At 30.8% G+C, this 26,859-nt stretch overlaps 1 protein-coding gene across 1 annotated transcript; it reads right to left on the reverse strand.

The window, feature by feature from the left end:
* Nucleotides 1-909: 909 nt before the first annotated feature.
* Nucleotides 910-20,377, reverse strand: LOC118179483 (nuclear factor NF-kappa-B p105 subunit-like). The gene is made up of 5 exons (XM_085814253.1): nucleotides 20,261-20,377; nucleotides 10,568-10,745; nucleotides 8,877-9,068; nucleotides 4,699-4,946; nucleotides 910-1,600 (listed from the first exon to the last, which is right to left on the reverse strand). The coding sequence occupies exons 1-5, from the start codon at nucleotides 20,261-20,263 to the stop codon at nucleotides 1,034-1,036; spliced, it is 1,188 nt and encodes a 395-aa protein (XP_085670379.1). The 5' UTR covers nucleotides 20,264-20,377; the 3' UTR covers nucleotides 910-1,033.
* Nucleotides 20,378-26,859: the final 6,482 nt, after the last annotated feature.

A 26,859-nucleotide genomic window follows, 5' to 3' on the forward strand; every position in this document is an offset into this window, starting at 1 on the left:
AATTCTTTCTTCTTTAAATATCAGCATTCAGATTATTCGAATTACTTTATTCTATCTAGTTTTCTTTCCCAAAATAGAAAAATTGATTTTTGACCATCAAAGAGGAAACCTCTTTTTAAGTTTTAACTTCGGAAACAGTCTAATAGTGGCCGATGCAAAAGGAATTCTGCCGTTGTAACTCATACACCCAAAACCGAAATGTTGGTAAAAGAAAATGAAAAAATAATAAAAAAAAAGAAAAGATGAAAAAAATCAACATAAATAAATAAAGAAAGAAAGACATAAAATGAGGAAAGGGAGGAATTTGAGCTCAGATACAAAGTGTGAAACACATAAGCGGTTATGAGTTGACTACTGTCAGCGTTGCTGATGAAGAAGAACGGGTGTAATGCTCAATTTGCAAAATGTGGACACAGTTTTAATTGTATGTTAACAAATAATCTATCCTATGTTTGTGTTGACTTCATTTCTGATGAAAACTGACTTTTATGTTGATTGGTTAAATAATTTAACTTTTGTTTGCTATTAACCAATTGACATCATTCATTGTCGTTATAGCAAGTAATAATAATCACCAAATGTTCATCGTTACTCTTTGTTTCAAGTCTGCCAGAATTTACCTAAGTAACTATACTAGTACACATTAATATAATATACTATATATTTTTATACTATAAAATACAGCAATTATAGTTGTGGAATAATAAATATATTTAAAAATACAAACATTTTCCCAAAAAGTGTTAAACACTGTCTCTAGCTCCACTACACGCACTTCGTTATTATTGCTTGTTTTTGTTGGCTTAGTAGAAAAACTTACGGAAAAGAGCAATAAATATTATTTGAATGACAAACAATAAATTAAAAAAAGTTCTCGTTTATGTGAAAAACGAAAATGGACATTTAAGATATATCAACCCTTTTATTAAATATTTCATCTTATACAAAAAATTTACACATAATTAGAATTGAGGTAACGAGTCCTCTTTTCTAAGACTTTATGCATAAGCCAAAAAATCAATGCATTTTTCCATCAGTCTTTAAGCTGTAGTTCTTTAAGCAGTAACGAGGGTAATCTCAGTTTAATAGTATCTTTCTCCACATTTCTTACGTGTTTTCTAATTGTTATGTTGCACAAGTGTTCCAACGTAAGGCACATCTTTGATGCATAAATAACGTAATTAAACAACTCAAGATTTTGCTCATTGAGTAACTGCGAACTTCTCAACAGCTCGATGACTGTTTCCCAATTTTGGGCCCTTAAACTAGCGCCGCAAATAATAAGTAGATTAACCAATCTCATTCTACCATATAAACACGCATAGAACATTGGAGTAAAACCCACTACATCATGTCTGTCGATGTCACTTCCACAAATAAGTAATTTGCGAACCAATTTTTCTTGATTTGTTTCAATGGCAATGTGGAGAGCTGTTCGACCATCGGAAACAGCAGCATTAACATCACATCCACGTTCTATCAACAGCACACATAAATCTCTGTATGAACAATTTTGTCCTATATTTGAATTTTCTTCGGAGGCAGACATTTCTATAGCAGCTATCAGTGCAGTTTTCTCAAAAATGTGGGTATGGTTGATCTGCGAAAGAAAGAGGATATAAGATATCACATAATTCAAAATATTTGAATAACAAGAGTTAAAAAAAACTATCCCAAATAGTTAATGAACCATAAAATCACTATTAAACACTCATACAGAAAACTAATCCCTTCACCTGAATGAATGTTTAAAGATGCAAAAGTAAATGAAAGAATGTCAAAAGTTTAAAATCACTTAATCCATTATTGAATTAAGTAAACTACTGAGGCAACATTTCCCGTACTAATCATTATGAACATGATTTTTTATAAGAAATTACGTATATATAAATTATTGACAAAATTTATTACTTTTTGTCTATAATTTATATATATATATATATTATAGGCAAAAACGTAATAAATTTAGTTTAGTTAAATTAGTTGTGAATTTATTACTAGATTTATTACTTTTTTCATTATTAATTAATATTTCAGCAGCATTTTGTGTGGAAATGAATTGGGATATCTTTGTTGTAAGAATTTCTATGATACTATACATACATATGTATATACTTGTGTGTGTAAGACATAAAACATGACGAAACGTTATTAACAAATTAAACTTAAATGTAACAAATTGGAATAGTCCTTTAAAGTCCTCATTGTAATCCTAAACAACCCCCTTCAGTATATCTACAGTGAATCATTGAAGTCTACAATGAGTCTTTTCCTGCAGTTTCTCAGCATTTCTGCAAACGTTTGCCCAATCGTAGTCCAAAACTCAAACAACTCGCTTGCTTGCTGCAAAGTCTCTCTCTTCACAGTACTTCTTTTTCCTACTAAGACGTAAGCTGCATATACAAAACTGTGGAGTGCGTACATTTAGATTACAATGATATGGGTTGTCATTGCCTACTTCGCTGATGTTTTCATGCTACATTTTAATATTTCATAATGGCATGCACATAAGTTTAACTCATTCACCAAACACGTAAATCTTTAATTGAGCCCCCTTTTGTTCTTACGTGTACTGTATCTTCTATTTTCTTTAATATATTGTTTAGCCTAATTTCAATCTTATGATCAAGCTGAAAAGTCACTAAACATTAGTAGTTCGACCCGGGTTTCTAATCCCAGGAATTTCCTAGCACCTTTCTTTTTTTATACTTATTTACTGTGTAAAAATGTCTTATAAAAATTTCAGTTCATGAAGCGAAAATATTTTAAAATTTATTTTTTAAAAATATTGCAAAAATTTTCATCTTCACCTTAGCATATCTTTTTACAAATCCCTTTAATAAGGAAAGAAATCAACTAGGATTCGATGATTGATACCTTGCCCCATATTATACGTAACTTTTTCCAAAGGCATAGAGTTTATATGGATATCAGTAACTTAAGGATTATTTCTCCATCTAATTTTTTTAACGTGTTTATTCCAGAATTTTCTTTTCACACTGTAGCACTTAACTTTATGAGTTTTCTAAAATCATTCAATTCCTGTAGTTATGATAACTTTGCATACCTTCTAACAAGTAGTTATATTTTTAACCACTGTATTTTAATTCCTGTTGACTATGAGTGTACAATTATTCACTTGTTTCACGAGTGCAAATATTTATTTTGTACGCAAATCTACGTAAAATAGCAATAAAGCTTGAGTTATGCGGAGCTTCTGATCGATTGCTTGTTTCAGATTGAATGAAATTAAGCTTAATGTTACTGTTAATTAGCTTGTTATTAATTTAATTGTACATTTCTAATTAATTATATGTTCAGATATTTCCAAGCATATTACACAAACTTTTGCATACCAAATTTTAGTTTTTAGTTATTAGCTTTTATTTATTGAGAGTACTGATTGATTATATTAATTTGGAGTACTGTTTATCTAATTCTTTTGTTCTAGATAAATTTTAGTAAAAACGTCTTGGCATAACAATTTAAACTTATTTGCAATTTATACGTCAGTGTTCCAAACGCATAGTAATATTGTTACAATGGATTTCATGCTAAGCTTTTTTTAAATTTAACTAATAATTTCTGAAAATATTTACACGATAACTTTAATTAACAAAAAATATTTCTAACACACTTTGATTCGGAATAATCTTTTGCACGCCATATTAAATTTTTGAGTCTAGTTCAGACATCTTGACTATTATTGATGCAATTTATAAAAAAATATAATTGGTATGCTGTATAATTATTTAATTTATGATATTATTATAATACTCTTTGCTCTAATATTGTAATTAATGAAAGATGTTTGTAATGCTAATATGTATGTTTACCAAAACTTTTATTTTCTTTGTTAGCTCTCCCATTTATTACTTTCATTCAAGTAATTAACCTGCTTGTTAGATATTCTTTACTTGTTCTTCTGATTATTGATATGTAAATCTATTTCTTTATTTTTATTTTCCTCGTGGCTACAGTTGACTTCGAAAAGTTAAATTGTAACCCTGTAGGCAATGGGGGATAGAAATTTTGATTCGCGCAGTTGGACTATAGCGTTACGAGGAGAGGATTTTCATTCGCTCAGTTGAAGCCCACGCGTTCTATGTACAGTTGAAAAGAAAATGTATAAATATATTTCAATATAAATGAAATGAATTCGCTCTTTCCATGCAACATACAATTTATAAATATTTTTTTTTTTTTTTTGTTGTTGTTGTTAAACTAGGAAACAAAAACATTTGACACTTTAGGTTAATACCATGACGTCATGACTTATATTTAATATAATATAACAACTTTTACTCAATATCAATACAAGAATTAATGTGAAAATAACATATCGTGCCAATTATCCTAACCCGAAACAAAATTTAAAAGACATTTTAAAAGTATAGATGACAGCTTTACTCCTAAAATTAGTTACATTAATTTCTGCAGTTTCTTTTAAATATAAAAATTAGTGAATTGCTGAAATTCGTGCCAGAAAAATAAGATTATATATTTATTTAGAAAAAAATTTTTTTTAATTCAATACTAAGAATAAACTGGCTAAAGTTGCTCTGATCATCATTAAATTTACATGTCAAAATGTAAATTTTGAATTGTGTAGTGGTATGCAAAAAATTTATATATTTTGCTTAAAAATTAATACTAAATATTTTTCATTTAAAACACTGGTTTGATTCTGTTACTTACGTTTGCACCGGCATCTAAAAGAAGAGATGCAATTGGCGTTGCGTATTCTGCAACGTTAAATGCAGCATTTAGGAAAGGATCATATCGCAGGTCTTCGTGAACAACCACACTACTGCCTTTTTGCAAGAGAAACTGAATAACATCTGGAGAACAATATCTACAAGCTTCGTCTAAGGGAGTCTGTCCAAGATTGTTAGGCAGGTTAAGAATATATGCTGGTGAGCACTCCGTTAATAACTTTATAGTTTCTGAAAAAAAAATTGCATACATTAGCTTTGATCATATAATAAATTCAAAAACATGAAAAATATCATCGATAATAATATCACATGTGAATTGGGTTCCTTTTTATGGAGTAGCAACATAAAATTTAGAAATGTTTTATGCATTAGCCTCAACTTATATGGGGAGGAATTGCCAAGTAAGTGCACCTTTCATAAACAAAATGGGCATACTATTCTATATCTCAAGTTCTACTTTGCTGAATTACGATATTAAACTTACTTTTTTCATGTCTCGAAACGTTGATATGTAGCATTGTTCTAACATAGGTATAAAATCGTACTTTTTCTGAAATTGCATACCGATTTTTTTCCATATTTCGATTCTACGATTCAGATTATGCCTAAAAAATCACACGAATAGTTTTTAAAAAATTAGCTCTCAATGTTTCAGCAGGGCAATTTTAATTGAAATTTCTATGTATTTATTAATATCTCTTTTTTGATTAACCCTATTTGATTCTTTTTCACAGTTCAAGATTTAGGTTCAATCCAAATAAAATTCGCAGTTATTTTCTGATTTGTTTTTGAAATTTGTATTTCAGAGTAATTAAAAAAATTTTCAGAACAATTTTTCAATTATAATCCATCAAATTTTTGCCATCATCTTAAAGTAGATGCATTTCTAGGCATACCTGCAAAAGATTGGTTTTTCATTCAAAATTTCCAAAGATATACAAGAATTTATACATTGTGTACATATTGAAATGTGGCATATTTGTAATAATATCAAATGTGATTTACGCACGTTGTTAAAATTATTTGAAAGTATGAACGATGCATCCCCTTTTTACGCTTGCGCATAAAGAAAAAATCTGATGTGTACACCACATGACTTCCTTGTACGGAATATTAAATTATATGCATTTTTTCTTGCATTTTATTTAAACTTATTGAATTAAACGTACTTCTCCGACAGCGCATAAACCACAATAGAATAAATGCATTCTTTAAAATTCACTTTGTTTACCATAGCGACACTCTGGCGCTAGGTTTACTTAACAGTATTATATTTCATTCCTATTATAACTCAGAATGCATAAAATGTATATCATTTAAAGAATTATCTAATCATTGCCACATGCTCTATTCAAATACTATAATAAAGCTAGAAATATGTATAAAAGAAATTAAACAAATAAAACAAAAAAGAAACCATTTTTCACAGACGATTGAGTATTTCTCATTTAATTTACTCAGTTCTTACTTCGCGAGAAGGCAAAAATACATAAAAACTCAAAATATCTGTATTAAAAATTACGAAGTAAATATCAAACGCTTATTTCCTCGAAAAAATTCCAGAAAGAATTAAGCATGATTTAATTGGCAATAATAAATGAATGCGTTATCTTTGTTGTCGCGAAGCTAAGTTTCTCTAGATTGGCAACAAATCCTTCAAATGTAAATATCAAAGGCCGCCATTAAAAACAGGCTTAGCGGCAATTAAACAACTTTAAAATTGCTGATAATTCTAAAAATATTGCACACAGATTTACTAAAGGCATAAAATCCTTAACCGGAAGATAAAAACAACATAATTCAATCATTTTTAAAGAAAAAAATGTACAATTTACAAACATATAAGAGTAAAGAAACTGAGATCGTTGAGCCGGGTAACAAAGTGGATATATATACGATGGTTGAAACTTTAATAGTGGCAACTATTTATTTATAAGGAATACAAAAGTGTTTCATGTCGCCATGTTTTACAGTCCTTCAATATAGTCGCCAGCATTGTGTACAACCCGTTTCCAATGATGTGGAAGTCGCAGAATACCTGTAGCAGCACCTGTTTTGTTGATAGTTTGAATGGACCGGTCTACTGCCACAAGAATCTCAGGAACAGTTTGGAAGCGAGTGCCACGAAGCGGTTCCTTCATCTTAGGAATTAAGTCATAGTCACAAGGGCATAGATCTGGGGAGTATGGTGGATGGTAAAGCACTTCGCAGCCCCATCACTTGAACAAATCAGTCACAGCTTGCGCTGCATGCGGCCGAGCATTGTCATGCAAAATGAGAGGAGAGCTCTGCAGAAAGTGTCGCCGTTTTTTTCTCAAAGCTGGTCGGAGATTGTGCTCCAAAAATGAGTAGTAATACTGCGCAGTGATGGTCTGCTGTGGGGGAACGGTATGCGTTAGGATGACACCATCACAGCCGTACACGAGAATCACCATAACTTTCACATTGCTGGGATTCTGACAAAATTTCGAACGTCGTGATGACCCGTGATGACGCCATTCGTTTGATTAGCGTTTCAGTTCTGGCTGGTACGATCGGGCTTAAGTCTCATCCAATGTAATGATACGGCGTAAAAAAGCATCTCCTTCGCGCTCCAGGTTGATTCGGGCAGCATCGTATTGTAGCCGTTTCTGCATTTCCGTCAATTGATGTGGAACCCATCGTGAAGCAATTTTTCTCATGGACAGGCGTTCGTTCAAGAATGTGCAGCACAGTCGTATGCGCTAATCCTGTTTGTCCGGCCAGCTGACGAATCGTTTGGCGGCGATCACTGTCCATTAAAGCGGCAACAGCTTGCATGTCTGCATCGCTGACATTAAGACGACCTGGCCGCAGCATGTCTGCCACGTTTTGGCGTCCTTCATTGAATGCTTTCACCCATCTTACTACGGTTCTGTAAGGCAATGCAGATTCCCCGCAAGCCTCTTGAAGCCCTTGATGACACTGTCGTGCTGTACGACCTCTGGCACATTCAATTTTTATCCAACATCGTTGTTCTTGTTTTGAAAACATCCTGACAACACATACTTTAGACCGCGAGCTAATACAAGGATCCGTTCTTCGCGTCACTCTGCATGCGCATGACGTAGGCAGGACGAGTCTTTTTGCTGAGAGGTAAGGTAGGTATGTAATTTACGTGTGGTATATGCGATATTCTTTGGTTTTGTTGCGCAGCATTTTTTTCAGCTGTGTTGCCACTATTAAAGTTTCAACTCTCGTATATAAATATATTTATATATGTTTGGTGCGGTTGATTGCAACCAAAATACGAGGTGCACATCTACATGTTATAACAGTTCTATATACAAAATTTCAACGTTCTGAGGCTACTCGTTTTTGAGTTATGCGAGATATATACGTACGCACAAACGTATGTACGTACTTACAGACGCCACGAAAAATTCTCCTCAGAATTAATTTTAAAGCAGTTTTATAATTTTTTGAAGGAAAAGAGTTTTTTATTCTGTCCTTACATACAGATATCGCGCAAAAACACCCTGCACACACAACACTATTCATACTGCGTTTTTTCCTCTGTTTACACCCTTGCGGTTTCAGATTCTCGCTCTTAGACTTCCTCAGAGGCACACGAACAAAAATGCATGTTCACATCTTTAGAGATTAAATTATCTGAATTTTTCCAAAGAAATCAAGTTTTCAGCCATATTTGCGTTAGATTTGAAGAAAACCTCTAAACCAGTTCATTTTCCACGATTTGAACGCTGCTCGAACAACTACAGTTTAATGATCTCACTGCTCAGCAGCTGGTACGCTCCATCTATGTTGGTGAGTAAATGCCCTTGTTAAAGTTGTTTGATTACTTTCTTGTATGATTAAAAAATGACTCCTTTACAAATAAATAATCCATATTATAATTTGTTTTATTTCTGAGCTTTTTGAATTCGTATTTTCTAATGGAGATATTTTAAAATAACATATGATAACATAAATTACATGCAAAATGGCAATAAGGTTAAGAAAACTGAAATTTCTTATTGATGTAAGTATAATAGTAACAGTATAACATTCCACAAAATTAATTCTTTACTCTTCTGTTAATTAGGTACTCGGTATATTAATTGCTCTTCCAACGTACGATTTATTTCATTGTGTTAATGAGGGGAAAATGTAAACATATTCAAAATATTTTAACCTTACCTATAGAATTTTCTTGGCAAGCAATATGCAGAGCTGTACGTCCTTGTATGTCAATGCTGGTTACATTTGCTCCTTTTTCTAGAAGCAACTTAGTTAAATCGTAATCAAAAATAATTACGGCCAGTTGGAGGAGAATGTTCCCCAAGGCGTCGTCATAATTGAAACTCCAGTAATCGGGATATGTGAAGTTTTCTGAAAATAAAAATTGCCCAATATGAAAACATCTAGATAGTACGTAAATATGAATTCATACATGATTTATTAAAAGATTATAAAAAAGTTCATATCAAAGTACAGCAATTTCTGAAGTCTTTGTAGCTCTTTTACATAAATATTACATTAGAAAGGACGATTTTACGATACTTTCTTTTGTTCCTGATCACAAACATTTATAAGAAAATGTTATTTAAGATCTGTAAAATTATTAACACAAATAATATTTTTGTCTTGATTTTATGGGGGGAAAAGAGAATACCTCTCCCCCTCACACACAAAAGGAAAATGGAATAAACTCGAGAGGCACAATTAGAGTTTTCTTAATACAAAATAAACTCACGGAATCTTCTTATAAAAATTCTAAATGAGAGCAGTTCATCATGTTCATGCAGAATGTATTTTCATATTACGTGCAAAAGTGTATTAGAATAAAATATAGAATTTTTTTTTAAATCGAATATCGGGCACTTCCCTTTTTGCTGCATTGGCCACTCCTAAGGACAGAAGTGGTGGTCATTTTATTGTGGAGTAACCTAATATGCGGCCACCGTTACCTATTATGAAGGATCAGACAACTTATGTTTATGCCTTCTCCGGGTGTGAAATGTGTAATTTTTGCCAAAGGATGTCTAGCGAAATATTGTATATCCCGTTATTTTCAGGTTTTCATGAAATATCAGCTGCTTGTTCAAAATGTCCAAATATACGTGTGTGAGTTTATTTTCAGAAATTTTTTAATAGACAATTTTCCTTTTTAAAATAAAAATCCTTTTGAATAACTTTTTCGAAAACAGATTTAAAAAAAAAGTGTTCAACACTATACCCAAAAGAAAAACAAAGATTATTTTGCTAATATTTAGTAATTGGTATTTGCATTTAAAACTGGAAAACGCAAGTGTCCAAAAACAAATGTGAGTGCTATAAATCAAATTTATTAACTAAACGAAAATCCAAAATTTAGGTTTCGTAGAAAACAAATTTAAAAAACATTATTTTTAAAAAGTGTATTTAATTAAATGCATGTAAAAGAAATTAGTAAATTAAGCTCACAATTAAATTTTTGAGACCTTAATTTCATTTTTTCATTAAAACTCGAAAAACATTATCTGAGCAACATTTCCACATTTTTAACTTTTTCTAGAATGCTTCTGATGCTAGATGAAAGAGATAATTTTAAAAATGAAAATAGATGAACACTAAACGTGGACCATTCAATTCACTCTCAAATGGTAAAGAATGTAGCCTTCAAGGCTAAAGCAAGTTGAGAACAAGTGATGAAAATGTACTAAAGTTGCAAAAATCACAAATGTTTCTGCTGGACATCAGGGAGTTGGTAACAATCTCAAATCTTGATTATTAATTTTACTTAAGAAACTGCTTTCATTAATTTACAGCAACAAATATATTTTTAAATTTATTGGCTCTTTTGCATCATGAAACATTGTAAACTACATATGCAAATCAATTCAGTTTACCTGGTACAGGACATTTAAATCGTAAGAACAGACTCCGAGCGGATTGTCGAACATTACCAGTTGTCGCTGAAATGAAGATATAATTCGCATGGGACCCTCTTCTTAAATACTGTTTGATAGCTGTAGTGTCTCTATTCTTCAAAGCATGGATCGCTGCGTCAACAAGATTCTTTATAGCCTGCAAAAAGTGATGTGTTTTAAAAAAATGGTTTCATTTACATTAACTAAGAAAAACCTGTTATTGATAGATAAACCTACAAAATTCCCTTAAATCTGAACCAATAGCAGCAAAAAGAAATAGATGGCTCACGTCACTATTATCTGGATATACACACTTTATCTTTCTTGTTATTGTTTACAATCCATATTACTTTTAATATGCTACCATATTAAATAAACAATTTCATGCATATTATTGAACATAGTATATCACTAATAATAATGTATTTAATTACCTGTTTTTATTTTATTATTAATATACTATTTTGAAGTAATGAACATTTTTATGCCTTTATTCCATTATTAACTGAAATAAAATGTATCAAAGAATTCGTTTGCTTATACTTAGCACAAGTAGAATGCCCAACGTATTTCTAATTAGACCATATTTACTTATGATGCAGTAGCAATACGTAGAAGAAATCTGAAAGTATGGGTCACTATTTAAATGAGATATTAGGAACTCCAGAAGAATTACTTTTGCGGCTATCTAATTAGCATTACTTTCAACATTTATGTTCATGAATAGATAATGGAGGTTTTTTTTTTTTTTTTTTTTTTTTTTTTTTTTTTTTTTTCACGGCAGTCTTTGAAACCCAAAGGAATAATCTGTGAAAAACTAGGAATTTAATTCTTGATGAATTTGGGCAAACAGAAATTTTCGCGCATTCCTCTTACATGCGAACAAGAATATAGATTGACATATTGCTGCTCCTGGAAAAAGGATTGAGCTATCTATATCTATAAAGAGCGTATTCTTTCTTACTGTTTTCCTGGTTCTTTTTATCACTTCTAACAAAACACGCATGCGAATATCAATTCATACCAGTGTAGTTAACCGAACTTTAAAATACAGTCAAAAGTCGTTAATTCGGACACCCATAATCCGGAATGATCTGTAATCCGGACTTCAAAGCTAAAATCTTTCTGCGCGTGCGCCGCGTTGACACATGTCATAGGCGTTTACGCTTGCGCATAAGACCTTTACGACTGCGCATATGTGTGTGCACAAGCGCAGAATACGTTTTCATGTGCGCGTTTTATGTATAACGAACGGTATATGCTAAAATTATCTTTTTCAGTTAATGTTGATGATTGCGTTGTTCCTTAATCTTCGAATTATTTCCGGCTTATTATTTTTTGTAGACTGTAAGAGCAATTTTATAAAAGTAAACTTGAACATTCGATTATGTCAAATAGAATTTCCGATACTGGAGCTCCCAAAGGATCTACAAAACGAAAGTATGTTCCGATGTCCATCAAACAAAAAGTGGAATTACTGCAAAAAATGGACAAAGACATGAAGAAGGTGACAGAGAGGTTAGTGAAAACGAAAAAATTTCGATTGACAAGTTAGTCGGTATTCTCGGCACAGCAATGACGGGACTTGAACAGCGGAACTTTGTAACTGAACAAGAAATTATGTCTGTTTATGGAATTAAAGACAAAGTATTATCTCATAAAACGAAGCAACTTAAACAACTTACATTGAAAGAAATGTTTAATAAAGTAAACAAATAAATATTAAGCTTTTTTTTTTTCTAAATTTTGATACCCTTTAGATCATAATTGTTCTTTATTTCATAAATTACGGTTTCATATTTTTAATTTTAGAATTTCTGCGTGCCATCTTACGAGATTTAAACTGATGATCTATAATCCGGAATCGCCAAAGTCCCGACGAGTCCGGATTAACGACTTTTGACTGTATGTTAAGGACCCATGCAATAAATACATAACTACTTCTTGACTTCGAAAATAACTTAAAATGTGATTATAATATCTTAAATGGCTAACTAGATTGTGTGTGTCTGAATAGTTACAATTTTCTCAATGGAATTTCTCTAAATTTATTTAGCTAACTATAATTTACTTATACGTAATAATGCAATTTAATGTTAATATATGAAAATAAATTTAGTGAAATTATACATGAAATTTTACTGTGCATTCTACTGCCCGAATTTTAAACTACATTATTCGAAGAATTCATGCAAATTAATTTTTTTTAATAAAATGTGCTGAATATGTTCCAATCTACACGTCTAACCACACATGATAAACAACTCACCAGACATCCTACGTTTCCCAAAATGCTGGCAAAGAATCATCGTTTCGGTAAATATGAGCAAAGGAATTTAATTATTGGATGATGACATAGTAAGCTGAGTTTTCTCCACTAAATTTTGATAAGCACGTATGAAGATGGATAATAAAAGTATTCTATTCTTTTCCTAATGATAAACTCTAAAGTATAACGATTAAAATGCAGTTCTCGGGCTTTGTATCTTCACATTAATGCAATTCTCCAATTGTAAAGCACAATTCATGTGCTTAGAATTCAAACGTATTTGATAAGACATGCAAAATTTCTGCAGTTAAAGAATTACTGAAGTTCTCTTATAGGGTCCTTGTTTTTTTTTTTTTTTTTTTTTTTTGAAAAAAGAAAGAAAAGCAAAGCTGGAGAAGAATTCCCAGCCGGGACTCGAACAGTGATTTGCTCGAATACATGCTGAGTATATAAAGAATTATTTTCAATCATATTTTACCTCGGGTGCCAGTGTAAAGTCATTAGATTATTTTGAAGCAGGATAACATGAAAAATGAACAATTGCCTCGCCGTGCTTCGAACCTGGATTTCTCAAATACGCACAGAGTGTGTTACTATTACACCACGAAGGCATTCTGGAAGGACGGAGATATTATCTTACAGCTTAATTTTTTTAAATATACAGGGACTACTTTTACGTAACTTATCACTCAAAAAACGTATCAAACGAGAAGCTGTAGTTATCGAAAACTTAAGCTATAATAATCGTTAAGAGTAATGTAAGAACAAGTAGTGTGGCAAAAAAAACAGAACATGGATTAATGCATTTTCTTTTCTTTCATCCTTCCACAACCTAATATCATTTTTTACTACTATTTTCATCTTGCTAGCACTTGATATTATTTAATATTTGCAATATAATTTTTTATTCGTTTCTAATGTATTTTATTCCATTCAACTTAACCTTTGCTATAAATCACTCTATTTTGCGTATGTGTTTTTAGGTGTGGTGTATTTAATTATGGCAAAGCACACGAGGGCTATCTGCCTAAAGGGAGGGATGCCTTTCGTGGAGGACTTCCTAAGGAAAACTGGCTCGTATACACATTACACATGGGGAAAACCACGAAAACACCCATGCAGCCAGCCCGTTCGCGGGATTCGAACCTCAGACCGAACTACCAGTGTTCAGTGTCTTTACCGCTCGGCCGCTGGTGGGCCGTATGTGTTTTTAGAATCTTTTTATTTCTTTTCGACCTTTCATGGTGCTCTGCCTCTTCGAAATGTATGATCGAGTATTATACCATACTGGATTATTATGCAATACTTCACAGGTGCATTAAAGAAGTTAAACAATAAAGAATCTGCATAAATGTGTGTATGTATCTCGGATTGTAAAAGACGTTGGTACCTACAGCAATAAAATTTCGAATAACGCAATTCCTCACCAGAACACGGGTACATGGAAGAACGAAATCTGAATTTAATTTATTACCTATTTAATATTTTGTAAAAAATTAACGAATTTTTTATTTACAAAGTGAACGATCTCAAAACGAACAATAGCGACACTGTTCGGGATAAAAACTTTCGCACCAGGGCGCGAGTCTGTCTATCGGAAATTCTAAAATATATAAGACATGCTGATTTTAAATATTTTTTAGTATTTCTGTTGAAGTCAATTTTATGCGTTTTATGTGAGAAGAACATATTTAAGAAATAAAGCTCAAAATGTTAAAAAAATGCCCATCTAGGCGTAAATATAAAATTTTAAAGCTTCCAGATTTTTTTTATTTAATTTTTTAAATTTTTGTTTACCACTTTTCTAAATAACTCTCTATCCAATATTATACTTTCATTGAAGTATTGAGAAATGAACTAATACTAACTCTAAACTACATTTGCAAATGTTATTTTTATAAATATTAAACATTTAATAATTAGCTACTATTTGGTATGTGCATCACGAAGAGAGAAATAGGCTATGCATTGAAACCTAACACTGGTAAAAGTAATTAATTTTAGACCATATGCATTATCCTAACGTATATCAGAGCAGATATATTCTTTGTGCATATACTACAAGGTAAACTCATTTTCCACTTAAGCCCAATTTTACATTTTCTTTCCATCAAACAAGTAAGGTTCGAAAAATAAAGAGAACTCCCACACAAAGGAGACGCTCATTGCAAGCAAGCAATAAAGTAAAAAAAATATGCAGTACCGTATCCTGAATAACATTTTCTTCCGTATAAAATAATTCCCCATGTTTCAACGTGATGATAAATATCCTTTAATTAATATCAAATTTATAGAGGGGTTGGAAACTATACCATATGTTTTAGATTAAATTCTGTCATATTAAAAATTTATCATTCTATACCTCATGGAGAAGTTTTTACAGTGGCAATTATTCCAAAATTTCCTGCAACGCGAAAGCATATGAAGAAATTTTAGCTTTAAGATACTAAAATATCGTAAAATGATATAACTCATTTATTAACAGAAACTTCAGAACTTTGAACAAGAAAAGCAATTTAAGAACATTTTAGATGTTTTCCTCTTACACGCTTTTGATATTAAAAGAATATTACAAATTCAGACAGTAAACAAAACTACAAAACGGTCTCATTTTTTAAAACATAGCCTTTAATTATGCCCGCAATTTTCGAAACAAGCGGAAAATTAAGGGTCTGTAAAACAAAATTACCAATTGCAAGTAGCCAGCATATGACAGGTTTCCACCAATTATGTTTTAGCGATATTGTCAGTGGTAGGGTACGAACTGTGCCAAATCTGATCGAAGATCTCCGTCCCCCTCTTATCTAATCCACGAACTGCGCAACGTTTCCTGTCCCCTATTTCTTTCACAAGAAGATTGGGTGCTACAATAAGTCATTTATCGCCATTAATGGAACATTCTATAGAGACTGCAAACCTTTATTTTTGTTTATTAATATTGTAAAAATTGTGCATGCAAAACAAATATTAATTTAAAGTCTTGCATGTGCTAAAGTAAAAATAAATTTCTTTTACACTCATTTTAAAGTTTTATGATGCTTAAAGGAATGATGAGCCAGATCTTTTTTATTCTCTGTAAGAAAAACTTTCCAAGTTGTAGATTTTAGTCGCTGATATATATATATCAGTTTTCAATAGTAAAATTGATAGATTAATGACATACACAAAACTGATACATAATCAACCTATCAAATATCGGATTTGTAGCTCACCTTAAATAAGTTTCTTGTCTAGATAAATATTAACAAATCTTAGATAGCAAAATGGTTTTAATTTTTAAATTTACCATTTTAGGTAAACAGTTCTAATTTAATTAAAAAAGTTATCTTTATTAAATCTAAAAATCGGACTTCTTAAGTAATTCTAAATTCACACTAATATTACTGCAATATGTTCCCGTTATTAAGCTTTCCATTTTTAGTCATTAAAGTTATTTTAAGGTTATTTAACTTTGTTACAAATTCCATATTTTAATACTAGAAACATTTAAATATTTATTCTGTTTTCCACCTGATGTACTTTGGCATACATCTAATACACATTTAATTAATGAACTGATAATTATGAGCGTCAGCAAAATTTTCATAATTAAAAAAAAGTCAAACTTCCTTGTATTCATATCCTGTGATTTTCAGTTCCCTTTTAATCCATTCCTTTTTCACATATTGTTGCACTGTACTCAAGTTTTCATGTATGTAGAATATATATACTTTTTATTGTATTTATGCCAATTTATATTTAAATCATAATTTTTACAAATTCTTTCATCAAACTCTATTTAACTGAAGATGTTTCTAACGCCTTGGCAAAGCTTAATCTTCAGCATGTAGATTATTTTCTAACCTAGTTTCAGGCTGAATTATTTGTAAAATTAATTAATTGAAATTATTTGTTAACAAAGATGGTCGCTAAATCACGCTAATAATATTTCTAACTGTTGTAATTTATAACGCAACGACTTCATGTGATTTATAATATAATTCATTTATAATTTTTTTCAGCAGTATTGAAATTAATAGCAGATACTGATAATGTTATACATTTAGATTACAATGATTTAGATTGCCATTGCCTTCCTCACTCATGCTTTTATGCTACATTCCTAATATTAATAATGGCATACAGGTAAGTTTAACTCATTCATTAAACATGTAAATCTTTAATTCAGCCCACTTTTGTTCTTACATGTGCTGTATCTTTTATTTGCTTTAATATATTGTTCAGCCTAATTTCAAAAGGTCTTCAAGCAAAAAAGTCACTGAACATTGGTAGTTTGACCCGAGTTTCTAGTCCCAGTGATACCCCAGCTCTTTCTCTTTTTGTACTTATTTACTGTGTACGAATGTAGCATAAAAATTTCAGTTCATGAAGTAAAAATACTTTTTAAATTGATTCTTTAAAAATATTTAAAAAATTTTGCCCTTAGCATACCTTTTTACAAATCCCTCTAATAAGATTTGGTTTATTTAATTATGGCAAAGCACACTAGGGCTGTCTGCCTAAGGAGAGGGATGCCTTCGAGGAGGACTTTCTAAGGGAAACTGGCTCATATACAGGTTACAGATGGGTAAAATCATGAAAACATCCATGCAGCCAGCCCGTTCGTGGGATTCGAACCTCGGACCGAACTACCAGTGTTCAGCGACTTTACCGCTCAGCCGCTGGTGGGCCCTCTAATAAGGAAAGAAACTAACTCGGTTTCGGTGATTGATACCTCGGTGCAAATTATATGTAGCATTTTTCCAAAAGCATAGAGTTTATATTGGATATCAATAAATTAAAGATTATTTTTCCAGTTAATTTTCTGAACATGTTTATTTCAGAATTTTCTTTTCACACTGTAGCACTTAACTTTATGAGTTTTAGTCATTCAATTTCTCTAGCTATGGCAACTTTGCATGCCTTCTGACAAGTAGTCATATTTTTAACCACTGTTATTTTAATTCCTGTTGACTATCAGTACATTATTCACTTGTTTCACGAATGCAAATATTCATTTTATACGCAAATCTACATAAAATAGCAATAAAACTTCAGTTATGCGGAATTCCTGATTGATTGCTTGTTTTAGGTTGAATGAAATTAAGCTTAATTTTGCTGTTAATTAGCTTGTCATTAATTTAATTATACATTTCTAATTAATTATATGTTCAGATATTTCTAAGTATATTATTACTCAAACTTTTGCATCCCAATTTTTAATTTTTGGTTAAAAAAATAAAACTTTTATTTATTGAGAGACCTGATTGATTATATTAATTTGCAGTATTGTTTATCTAATACCTTTCTTCTAGATAAATTTTAGAAAAAACTTCTTAGCATAATAATTTAAATTTATTTACAATTTATACGTCAGTGTTCCAAATACATAGTAATGTTGTTATAATAGATTTCATGCTAAGCTTTTTCTTAATTTAACTAAATTTAATTTCTGCAAACATTTACATGATTACTTTAACAAAAAATATTTTTAGCACACTTTAACCCACTTTGATATGGAATAATCTTTTGTACGCTAGTGAACTCTATTAAATTTCCCAGTCTAGTTCAGACATCTTGACTATTGTTGACGTAATTTCTTAAAAATATAATTGGTATGCTTTATAATTATTTAATTTATGATATTATTATAATAAATGAAAGATGTTTGTAATGCTAATATGTATGTTTAGCAATACCTTTTATTTCCTTTATTAGCTCTTGCATTTATTACTGTTATTCAAGTAATTAGCCTGCTTGTTAGATATTTTTTACTTGTTCTTGTGATATGTAATTCTATTTATTTATTTTTATTTTCCTCTTGGCTACAATTGGCTTCGAAAAGTTAAATTGCAACCTTGTAGGCATCAGGGGAAAGAAACTTTGATTGGCGCAGGGTGACTATAGCACTACCCGGGGGGGTTCATTAGCGCAGTTGGAGTACACCCTTGTCAGTAACATATAAATTACTTATGACAATAAATTACAAATATTATGATGCTACGGACAAAACCACGTGGTCTGCCTGGTATATTTATAAACAGGTGGTTGGAATTACCACGTGGCAAAACTTAACGATGTAATAATGCAGTAGCAAATTTTTAGCAGTGAAAAGGGGATAATATAATAAAAAATTATATACTGTATTGGGCTGTCACTGCCAACAATAATTTATTCCAAACCGTGTTTTTTTTAATACTTCAGAACACATAATTGTTCATTGTGCATATTTTAAAACACAATCAAGAAATCCTTTCATCAACGCGGTTTAATGGCCTGGCAAAATAAAATATTCTCCTAAATGACGCAAACCTCTTTTATAAGTAATTTAGTGATATCAATACATTCGTATAAAAAAAAATTAAAATATTCCATGCTTAAATAAGCACGAAAATTTTCAATGAATTAGTGGTATAGCAAAATTTTCACTGCTGCATATTTCACAATTATATTTTACACCTTGACTTTGTGAGTGATAACTTCTTAAAATAGTAAGCTAATAATATAGTTAAAATTTTATTTAGCGATTAATTTTTAATTTCTTTAGAATTTTTATTTATTTATTAATTAAATTTCTTTAGAATTTTTGAAGAAAATTTAAATAGTTATAAATATTTAGAATTTTCAATAGTGTAGAATTTTATTTAATTTAAATTTATTATTTCTCTATTTTTAAATTATAAATTATTTTCTTATTATTTGTAACTTCAAATTCTTTTTAAAGCATTAGACAGTAATTCAAATTTTAGGTTGAAATTTAAGTTTCAACTTCGAGACTGAATAACGTAGAAAATTTTCAAGAATTAGTGTTACCTTTTTTTTTTTTTTTTTCTTTTAATTTAAAAATACCTATGATTTCAAGCTAAATGGAAACATCTTGTAACTTATTGCTATTTTATACAATTTGATTTTTGTACTGGTATTTAAAAAATATAAAAATTTGTGGAGTAGCAAAAGGCTTCTAAAGAGAGCTCCAAAATTCATTCTATGACTATTTAAAAACATTCATTTTATGTAAGGTAAGTAATGTTTACATTGAGATGCTATTTTAGGTTAGAAGATCCGGGTTTCTGGCACTCAGACACCTCATAATTTAATATACTTTTTCTTTTTAATCAGCGATACCACACGTATCTTAGTTATTAGAATTTTTCATTTGGAAATCCAATAAACAAAATTAATCGGTGGAATAAAGTTTCCTTTGATCAATTTACTAAATAAATCTACTGCATTTGATTAGAAATTATACATGAATGCTAAACTTTCTTTTCTAAAATTTCCGTGACTAATAAGGACAGGTATATTAAGTAATAGAGACATCATTAAATATTAATGTAAAACTATAGCAAAACTCAAAGTGACAGCCAATTTCTACACAGACACATGTATTTTACTAAAAAAAAATGTAATATGTAAAAACATACCATTCCGATTTTCTTGTGTGAAAATTATAATCTGCTTATGACACCCTTGAATGGTAACCAGACACGTTACTCGGCAGAAGTTAAAGTGCGAACTGAGAAACTTTCCAACACTTTTTTAATTTTCATCACAAGCGGCCAATCAGGCATGTTACAGTACGCATGGGCACCTGACGTTCCAACGTCCAATCCGCGTCACGTATCTGAGCCAGGACTTAAAAGAGAAGGGCTAGCTCATAGAGCTTTTTCCCCTGAAACAAGCAGTGAGTGATGACGTAGCAATGGATGTACTCCAACTGCGCTAATGAAAATCCCCCCCCCGGGTCGAGCTATAGTCCAACTGTGCCAATCAAAATTTCTTCCCCCTGCTGCCTACAGGGTTACAATTTCACTTTTCGAAGCCAATTGTAGCCAAGAGGAAAATAAAAATAAATAAATAGAATTACATATCACAAGAACAAGTAAAAAATATCTAACAAGCAGGCTAATTACTTGAATAACAGTAATAAATGCGAGAGCTAACAAAGAAAATAAAACGTATTGCTAAACATACATATTAGCATTACAAACATCTTTCATATATTATAATAATATCATAAATTAAATAATTATAAAGCATACAAATTATATTTTTAATAAATTACGTCAATAATAGTCAAGATGTCTGAACTAGACTGGAAAATTTAATAGAGTTCACTAGCGTGCAAAAAATTATTCCATGTCAAAGTGTGCTAAAAATATTTTTTGTTAATTAAAGTAATCATGTAAATGTTTGCAGAAATTAAATTTAGTTAAATTTAAAAAAAGCTTAGCATGAAACCTATTATAACAACATTACTATGCATTTGGAACACTGACGTATAAATTGTAAATAAATTTAAATTATTATGCTAAGAAGTTTTTTCTAAAATTTATCTAGAAGAAAGGAATTAGATAATACTGCAAATTAATATAATCAATCAGGCCTCTCAATAAATAAAAGTTTATTTTTTTAAACAAAAATTAAAAATTGGGATGCAAAAGTTTGAGTAATATACTTGGAAATATCTCAACATATAGTTAATTAGAAATGTATAATTAAATTAATAACAAGCTAATTAACAGTAACATTAAGCTTAATTTCATTCAATCTAAAACAAGCAATCGATCAGGAGCTCCGCATAACTGAAGTTTTAATGCTATTTTACGTAGATTTGCGTATAAAATAAAAGATGTGAAACAAATGAATAATGTACTGATAGTCAACAGGAATTAAAATGCAGTGGTTAAAAATATAACTACATGTCAGAAGGTATGCAAAGTTGCCGTGGCTAGAGAAATTGAATGATTATAGAAAACTCATAAAGTTAAGCGCTACAGTGTGAAAAGAAAATTCTGCAATAAACATTGTAATGTCTGATACCTCCCTCCCCCTGGTATTCGAGGGAAAAAGTTGTACAACTCCCTCTGGCGATTGATTGCCGCAGGGCAGAGTCAGTTAGGGTTTGGACAGCGTCGGAGGTGACTACACGATTATCGCAGGCGTGTACTCATCGTATGTCTTAATAGGACTACACGATAATATGCAGGCGCTTTCTCTCCAATTGACTTTAATTAATGTTAATCTCATGTAAATATTTTGTAATCTACTTAATACTTCTTATATATATATATATAAATAAAATAATGTGTGAGAAGAAAGAAGTCCCATTATTGGATTAACACTACGGATGACAGCAAACTACAGAACCTTTCAATATCAACCATCACAAACATGTTAAGAAAATTAGATGGAGAAATAATCTTTAATTTATTGATATCCATATAAACTCTAAGCTTTTGGAAAAATGTTACATATAATTTGCACCGAGGTATCAATCACCGAAACCGAGTTAATTTCTTTCCTTATTTTTTCTTATTAGAGGGGTTTGTAAAGAGATATGCTAAGGTAAAGGTGAAAATTTTTGCAATATTTTTAAAGAATAAATTAAAAAAGTATTTTTACTTCATGAACTGAAATGTTTATGCTACATTTTTACACAGTAAATAAGTACAAAAAGAGAAATAGCCGGGGGATCACTGGGACTAGAAACTGGGGTCAAACTACCAATGTTTAGTGACTTTTCCGCTTCATCATAAGACCTTTTGGAATTAGGCGGAACAATATATTAAAGAAAATAGAAGACACAGCACGCGTAAGAACAGAAGTGGGCTGAATTAGAGATTTACATGTTTAATGAATGAGTTAAACTTACCTGTATGGATTAAAAGGGAACTGAAAATCCCAAGTTATGAATATAAGGGAGTTTGAGATTTTTTTTTTTTAATTATGAAAATTCTGCTGACGCTCATAATTATTAATTAAATGTGTATTAGAAATTAAATGTATGCCAAAGTACATCAAGTAGAAAACGGAATAAATATTTAAACGTTTCTAGTATTAAAATATGGAATTTGTAACAAAGTTAAATAACCTTAAAATAACTTCCATGACTAAAAACGGAAAGCTTAATACCGGAATATATTGCAATAATATTAGTGTGAGTTGAGAACGACTTAAGAAGTCCAATTTTTAGATTTAATAAAGAGAATTTTTTTAATTAAATTAGAACTGTTTACCTAAAATGGTAAATTAGAAAGTTAAAACCATTCTGCTATCTAAGAAGATTTGTTAATATTTATCTAGACAAGAAACTTTTTTATTTACCAATCAGATATTTGATAGGTAGATTATGTATCAGTTTTGTGTTTGTCATTAATCTATCAATTTTGCTATTCAAAACTTATATATATAGCGACGAAAATCTATAGCTTGGAAAGTTTTTAATTCTTACAGAGAATAAAAAAAGATCTGGCTCATCATTCCTTTAAGCATCATAAAACTTTGAAATGAGTATAAAAGAAATTTATTTTTACTTTAGTACACGCCAGACTTTAAATTAATATTTGTTTTGCGTGCACATTTTTTACAATATTGATAAACGAAAATAAAGGCTTGCAGTCTCAATATAATGTCCATTAATGGCGATAAATGACTTTTTGTAGCACGTAATCTTCTTGGGAAAGAAATAGGGGACAGGAAACGTCGCGCAGCTCGTGGATTAGATGAGAGGGGGGGTCGGGGATCTTCGATCAAATTTGGCGCAGTTCGTACCCTACCGTAGCAATGATGCCACTGAGCGCGGAGATGCAATTGAGAACATAGAAATTAACGTTTTAAATTTGAAGAACCAACGTTTAAAATGAGCTGTGTGTGAAAGATAGCTATAATTTGGAAGAGACAATGTTACTGCAGTATGCATTTTACACTGAACATTAAAAAATTTAATAGTACTTACTCAATTTTAAAATAATAGATAAAATGCGTTACTCTTAGCATAAAGTTCCTTTTTTTTTTTTTTTAGAAAAGAATTTGCAGGGATTTTTTTTTCTTTAAATGCCTGTTTGTAATCATTTCTTTATCTGCATGTTAACTAAGAGAACTGTACTACTGCTTCTAAGATGACGATAATAACAGCTATTTAAAATTAATCAAAAAACAACCTTAAATTGGCATAGTTTTAAACATTTATGGTTATATATGGCAAAATTTCTGCTAATCTAAGTTTGAGTTTCAGCCTAATTGTAAATTTTACAGTGGTATATTTTTCTCCCGATTCAATATAATAACATATATATATATTTAGGTCTTAGGTTTACATCAATATTTCATTTAAATAAGTACATGTAAGATTGTTATCTTAATTTAGACAAAACAACTTTACTCACAGTACCTAAAAAAATTATTTAATTTTTCAAAAGTGGGAGTTAAGGGAACAGGTCTTCTTATGCCAATTACTTTAATGTTATACTTTATATATATTTTATCTAAAATGCTAAGCTAGCGCAAAATCGAATCAATAATAACAGAGGATACAATAAAAATAACTGTAACAATAACTTAACAGAATTAGTTCTCATTTGAAATATGCTTTACGCTATTAACTTCTATATGTCATCTAGAAATATTTCAAATCAAAACATATTATATATGCTTACTTGCACAGTCGCAACGTAACTACCAGTTGTTGAAACAATATTTATTGGCTGCCACATTCGAAGCAGTCCATTTGTTTTGCCTTTTGGGTTGCTTTTCTTTGGGAAAAAACATATGCATTTCTATTTAAGAAACGTATTTTAATAAAAGTTTGCATTCTGCAAAATAAACGAATTGCTTCTCTGTTAACTTCAGGATAATGTTTCTCCAGTTTATTAATTAAAGAGCCAATTACATGCTTCCCTTTATAGTAAGTTGTACCATGAACTGCACAAAATATGTTTTCGAACTCATAAACTGTATTCATCCATGAATGTGAAGGTGTAGTCAAACCTCCTAAGGACAATAATTTAATTAAATATTGGTTCATCAGCACTATTTTTAGATATTGTTCCCAATGATGGGTCTTTGTCTCGCACACGATAGGCAATATAACCTGCAACATATGTTAATGCTTCTTTCTCGGCGGTTGAAAATTGTCTGTCGGAATTCAGTTCTAATTCCCAAACCATAGGAGAAGGTTCCTCTATGAAATCCAAATCCAAATCATCAATAGTATTTAACGGAAAAGCATCTTCCTCCTCAGTTTTCAAAGCCCTTTCAAGTATTTCTGATTGTAATATGAATCAATATTTCTGCTTTCTTTAGTCATGCATACTTTTGAAGATAAATTTGACAGTTTATTAGCGAGTATTAATTGCTTTAAGCGGCGTATAACTTCACTAGGTGATGGATGGTCATTAAACCTACTAAGCCCTCGAATCTGACTAAAGAGACTTTCAAGTGCATCCTGAGTTAATCTAGAGGTTAAAATATATTTAGCATCATACGATGATTTCAAATCCTGGTGTAGGCCAAAAAGAGAATTTATTGAAATTATTGTTCCTTTTTGGAAAGCAGTAAGTTGGCTTTTCCCTGAACTCTTAATCCACCAATGACTTTCTTCATTAATTCCAAAACTTGAATTTGTTTTTCATGATCATATAATCCAAATGCTGCTTTAAGTATTTTATCTGATGGAGGGTATGGCTTAGTTCTATTCATAATATCGAAAAAATTTTCGATTAACTCAAAGAAGTCGGATGCTTTTTGATTTCCTGTGAGGTGGAGTATACTTTTTGCGGTATTGTTCTTGAAAATAATGTTTTCTCTGGAGCGACTTTTTGTCTCTCGTTTCCCTTGACCATTAAATAATTTGGTTTTAGTTTGTGACACAATTTAATTTCTCCTGAATCTTTATTTAAAACCTCTTTAATAATATCAACATTTAAAAAAAGTTCCATTTTCTAAAACAAATCCTTTATCTAAAAAGTGGTTTCTCAGTAATTTGAGGCAGTGCGCTAAATTTGCAAAAACCCATATTTTTTTCGTTTGCAATACTGGATTTGGAAACTGAGAACTATTAATCGAAATTTGTAACTCTTTCCACAAAGTACTGGATCCTCCTAAATCAAACACTATTGCTTTCACTTCTACTCCAGATGATTGAATATGTCTTATGAGTGAAAAAAGAAGTTCTTTCTTCATTGAAGTGTTAAAATAAAAAAAAATATTGGTTGTTTCCACTGCGAAATGAGACCTCTGATTAAAATAAACTGCACTTTTTGAAAAGGACCGAGAATTTTGTCCAGTTTAGAATCATAGCAGTGTTTAGAATCTATGTGCATTTCGTCGAAACTGAGAACGTATATTTTTTCTACAGAATTCAAATATTCGCATCTTACAGCAAGAACATCACCATGAATTCCTGGACTACATGAAAATTTAGCGCACCATCTCTTTAATGTGCTAGTGCTAGGCAAAAAAATTCCCATTTTTTCTTTCCAAAAATCGTAGCTTTTAAATGGCAGAGCTCTTATGACAATGCAATCTTCACTAGTGCACCTTATTTTTTCTTTCTTTTCTAGCAATGCGTTAATCTGCGTCTTTGTAAAAATATGCTTTAGACGTTTTTCCAAGTTCTCCGATCTGTGCTGTTTTTTCCTAAATTTTGCTGTTTGGGATTTTAATTTCTGAATTTCCGATACAAATTTCTTTCTAGATGTCGTCCACCTTCTTTGTCGCTGAGCAAACATTCTAAAATTTTTCTTTTCTCTATTTTTCAATATTTTATTACAATTTTCTAAGGATATTATTTTGTTCTTCAAATTATCAATACATTCTTGTTTATCTTTACACTTAGAGCATTCAGGGATATTTTCATTATCATTTCTGAATTTTATTTCAAAATCATTCACATTTGATTTATTATTGTCAGCTTCAATTTCGTTCTCGGCCTTAAAATAAATTTTCTTTGGGCTTAATTCGTGTAGTCTTTCAAAAGCACTCTGCATTAGTTTTCTTTTCAAATGTCTTCGATTTCTTGGTGTTATTTCGTTTACTGCACACAATAAATTTACTTTTGGCACTGTATTGCATTTCAACAGCTTCTTTTTCGGCAATCCAAGCAAGCGATTTCTCAAGTCATCTTCATAATCACTGCACAGAAAATGTTCGCTGTAAATTTTTGCGTTTTTCACATTAATAGAATCTTATCTTCGACATTTACGTATCCATTCTTTCGTCAAAAGCAAAATGTCCTTTGGGA

This window comes from Stegodyphus dumicola, chromosome 4 (assembly GCF_044657685.1).
Source record: "Stegodyphus dumicola isolate Sdum_Otavi_A_Nest chromosome 4, ASM4465768v1".
Lineage (NCBI taxonomy): Eukaryota > Metazoa > Arthropoda > Arachnida > Araneae > Eresidae > Stegodyphus > Stegodyphus dumicola.

What these genes read in the sequence shown, in the direction of transcription:
- LOC118179483 (XM_085814253.1), bottom strand. An exon ending in ATTTAAATGTCCTGTACCAG is followed by an intron (nt 9,069 to 10,567) that starts GTAAACTGAATT and finishes TTTTATTTTCAG; the next exon opens with AAAACTTCACATATCCCGAT. An exon ending in TTTTAGATGCCGGTGCAAAC is followed by an intron (nt 1,601 to 4,698) that starts GTAAGTAACAGA and finishes TTTCTTTCGCAG; the next exon opens with ATCAACCATACCCACATTTT.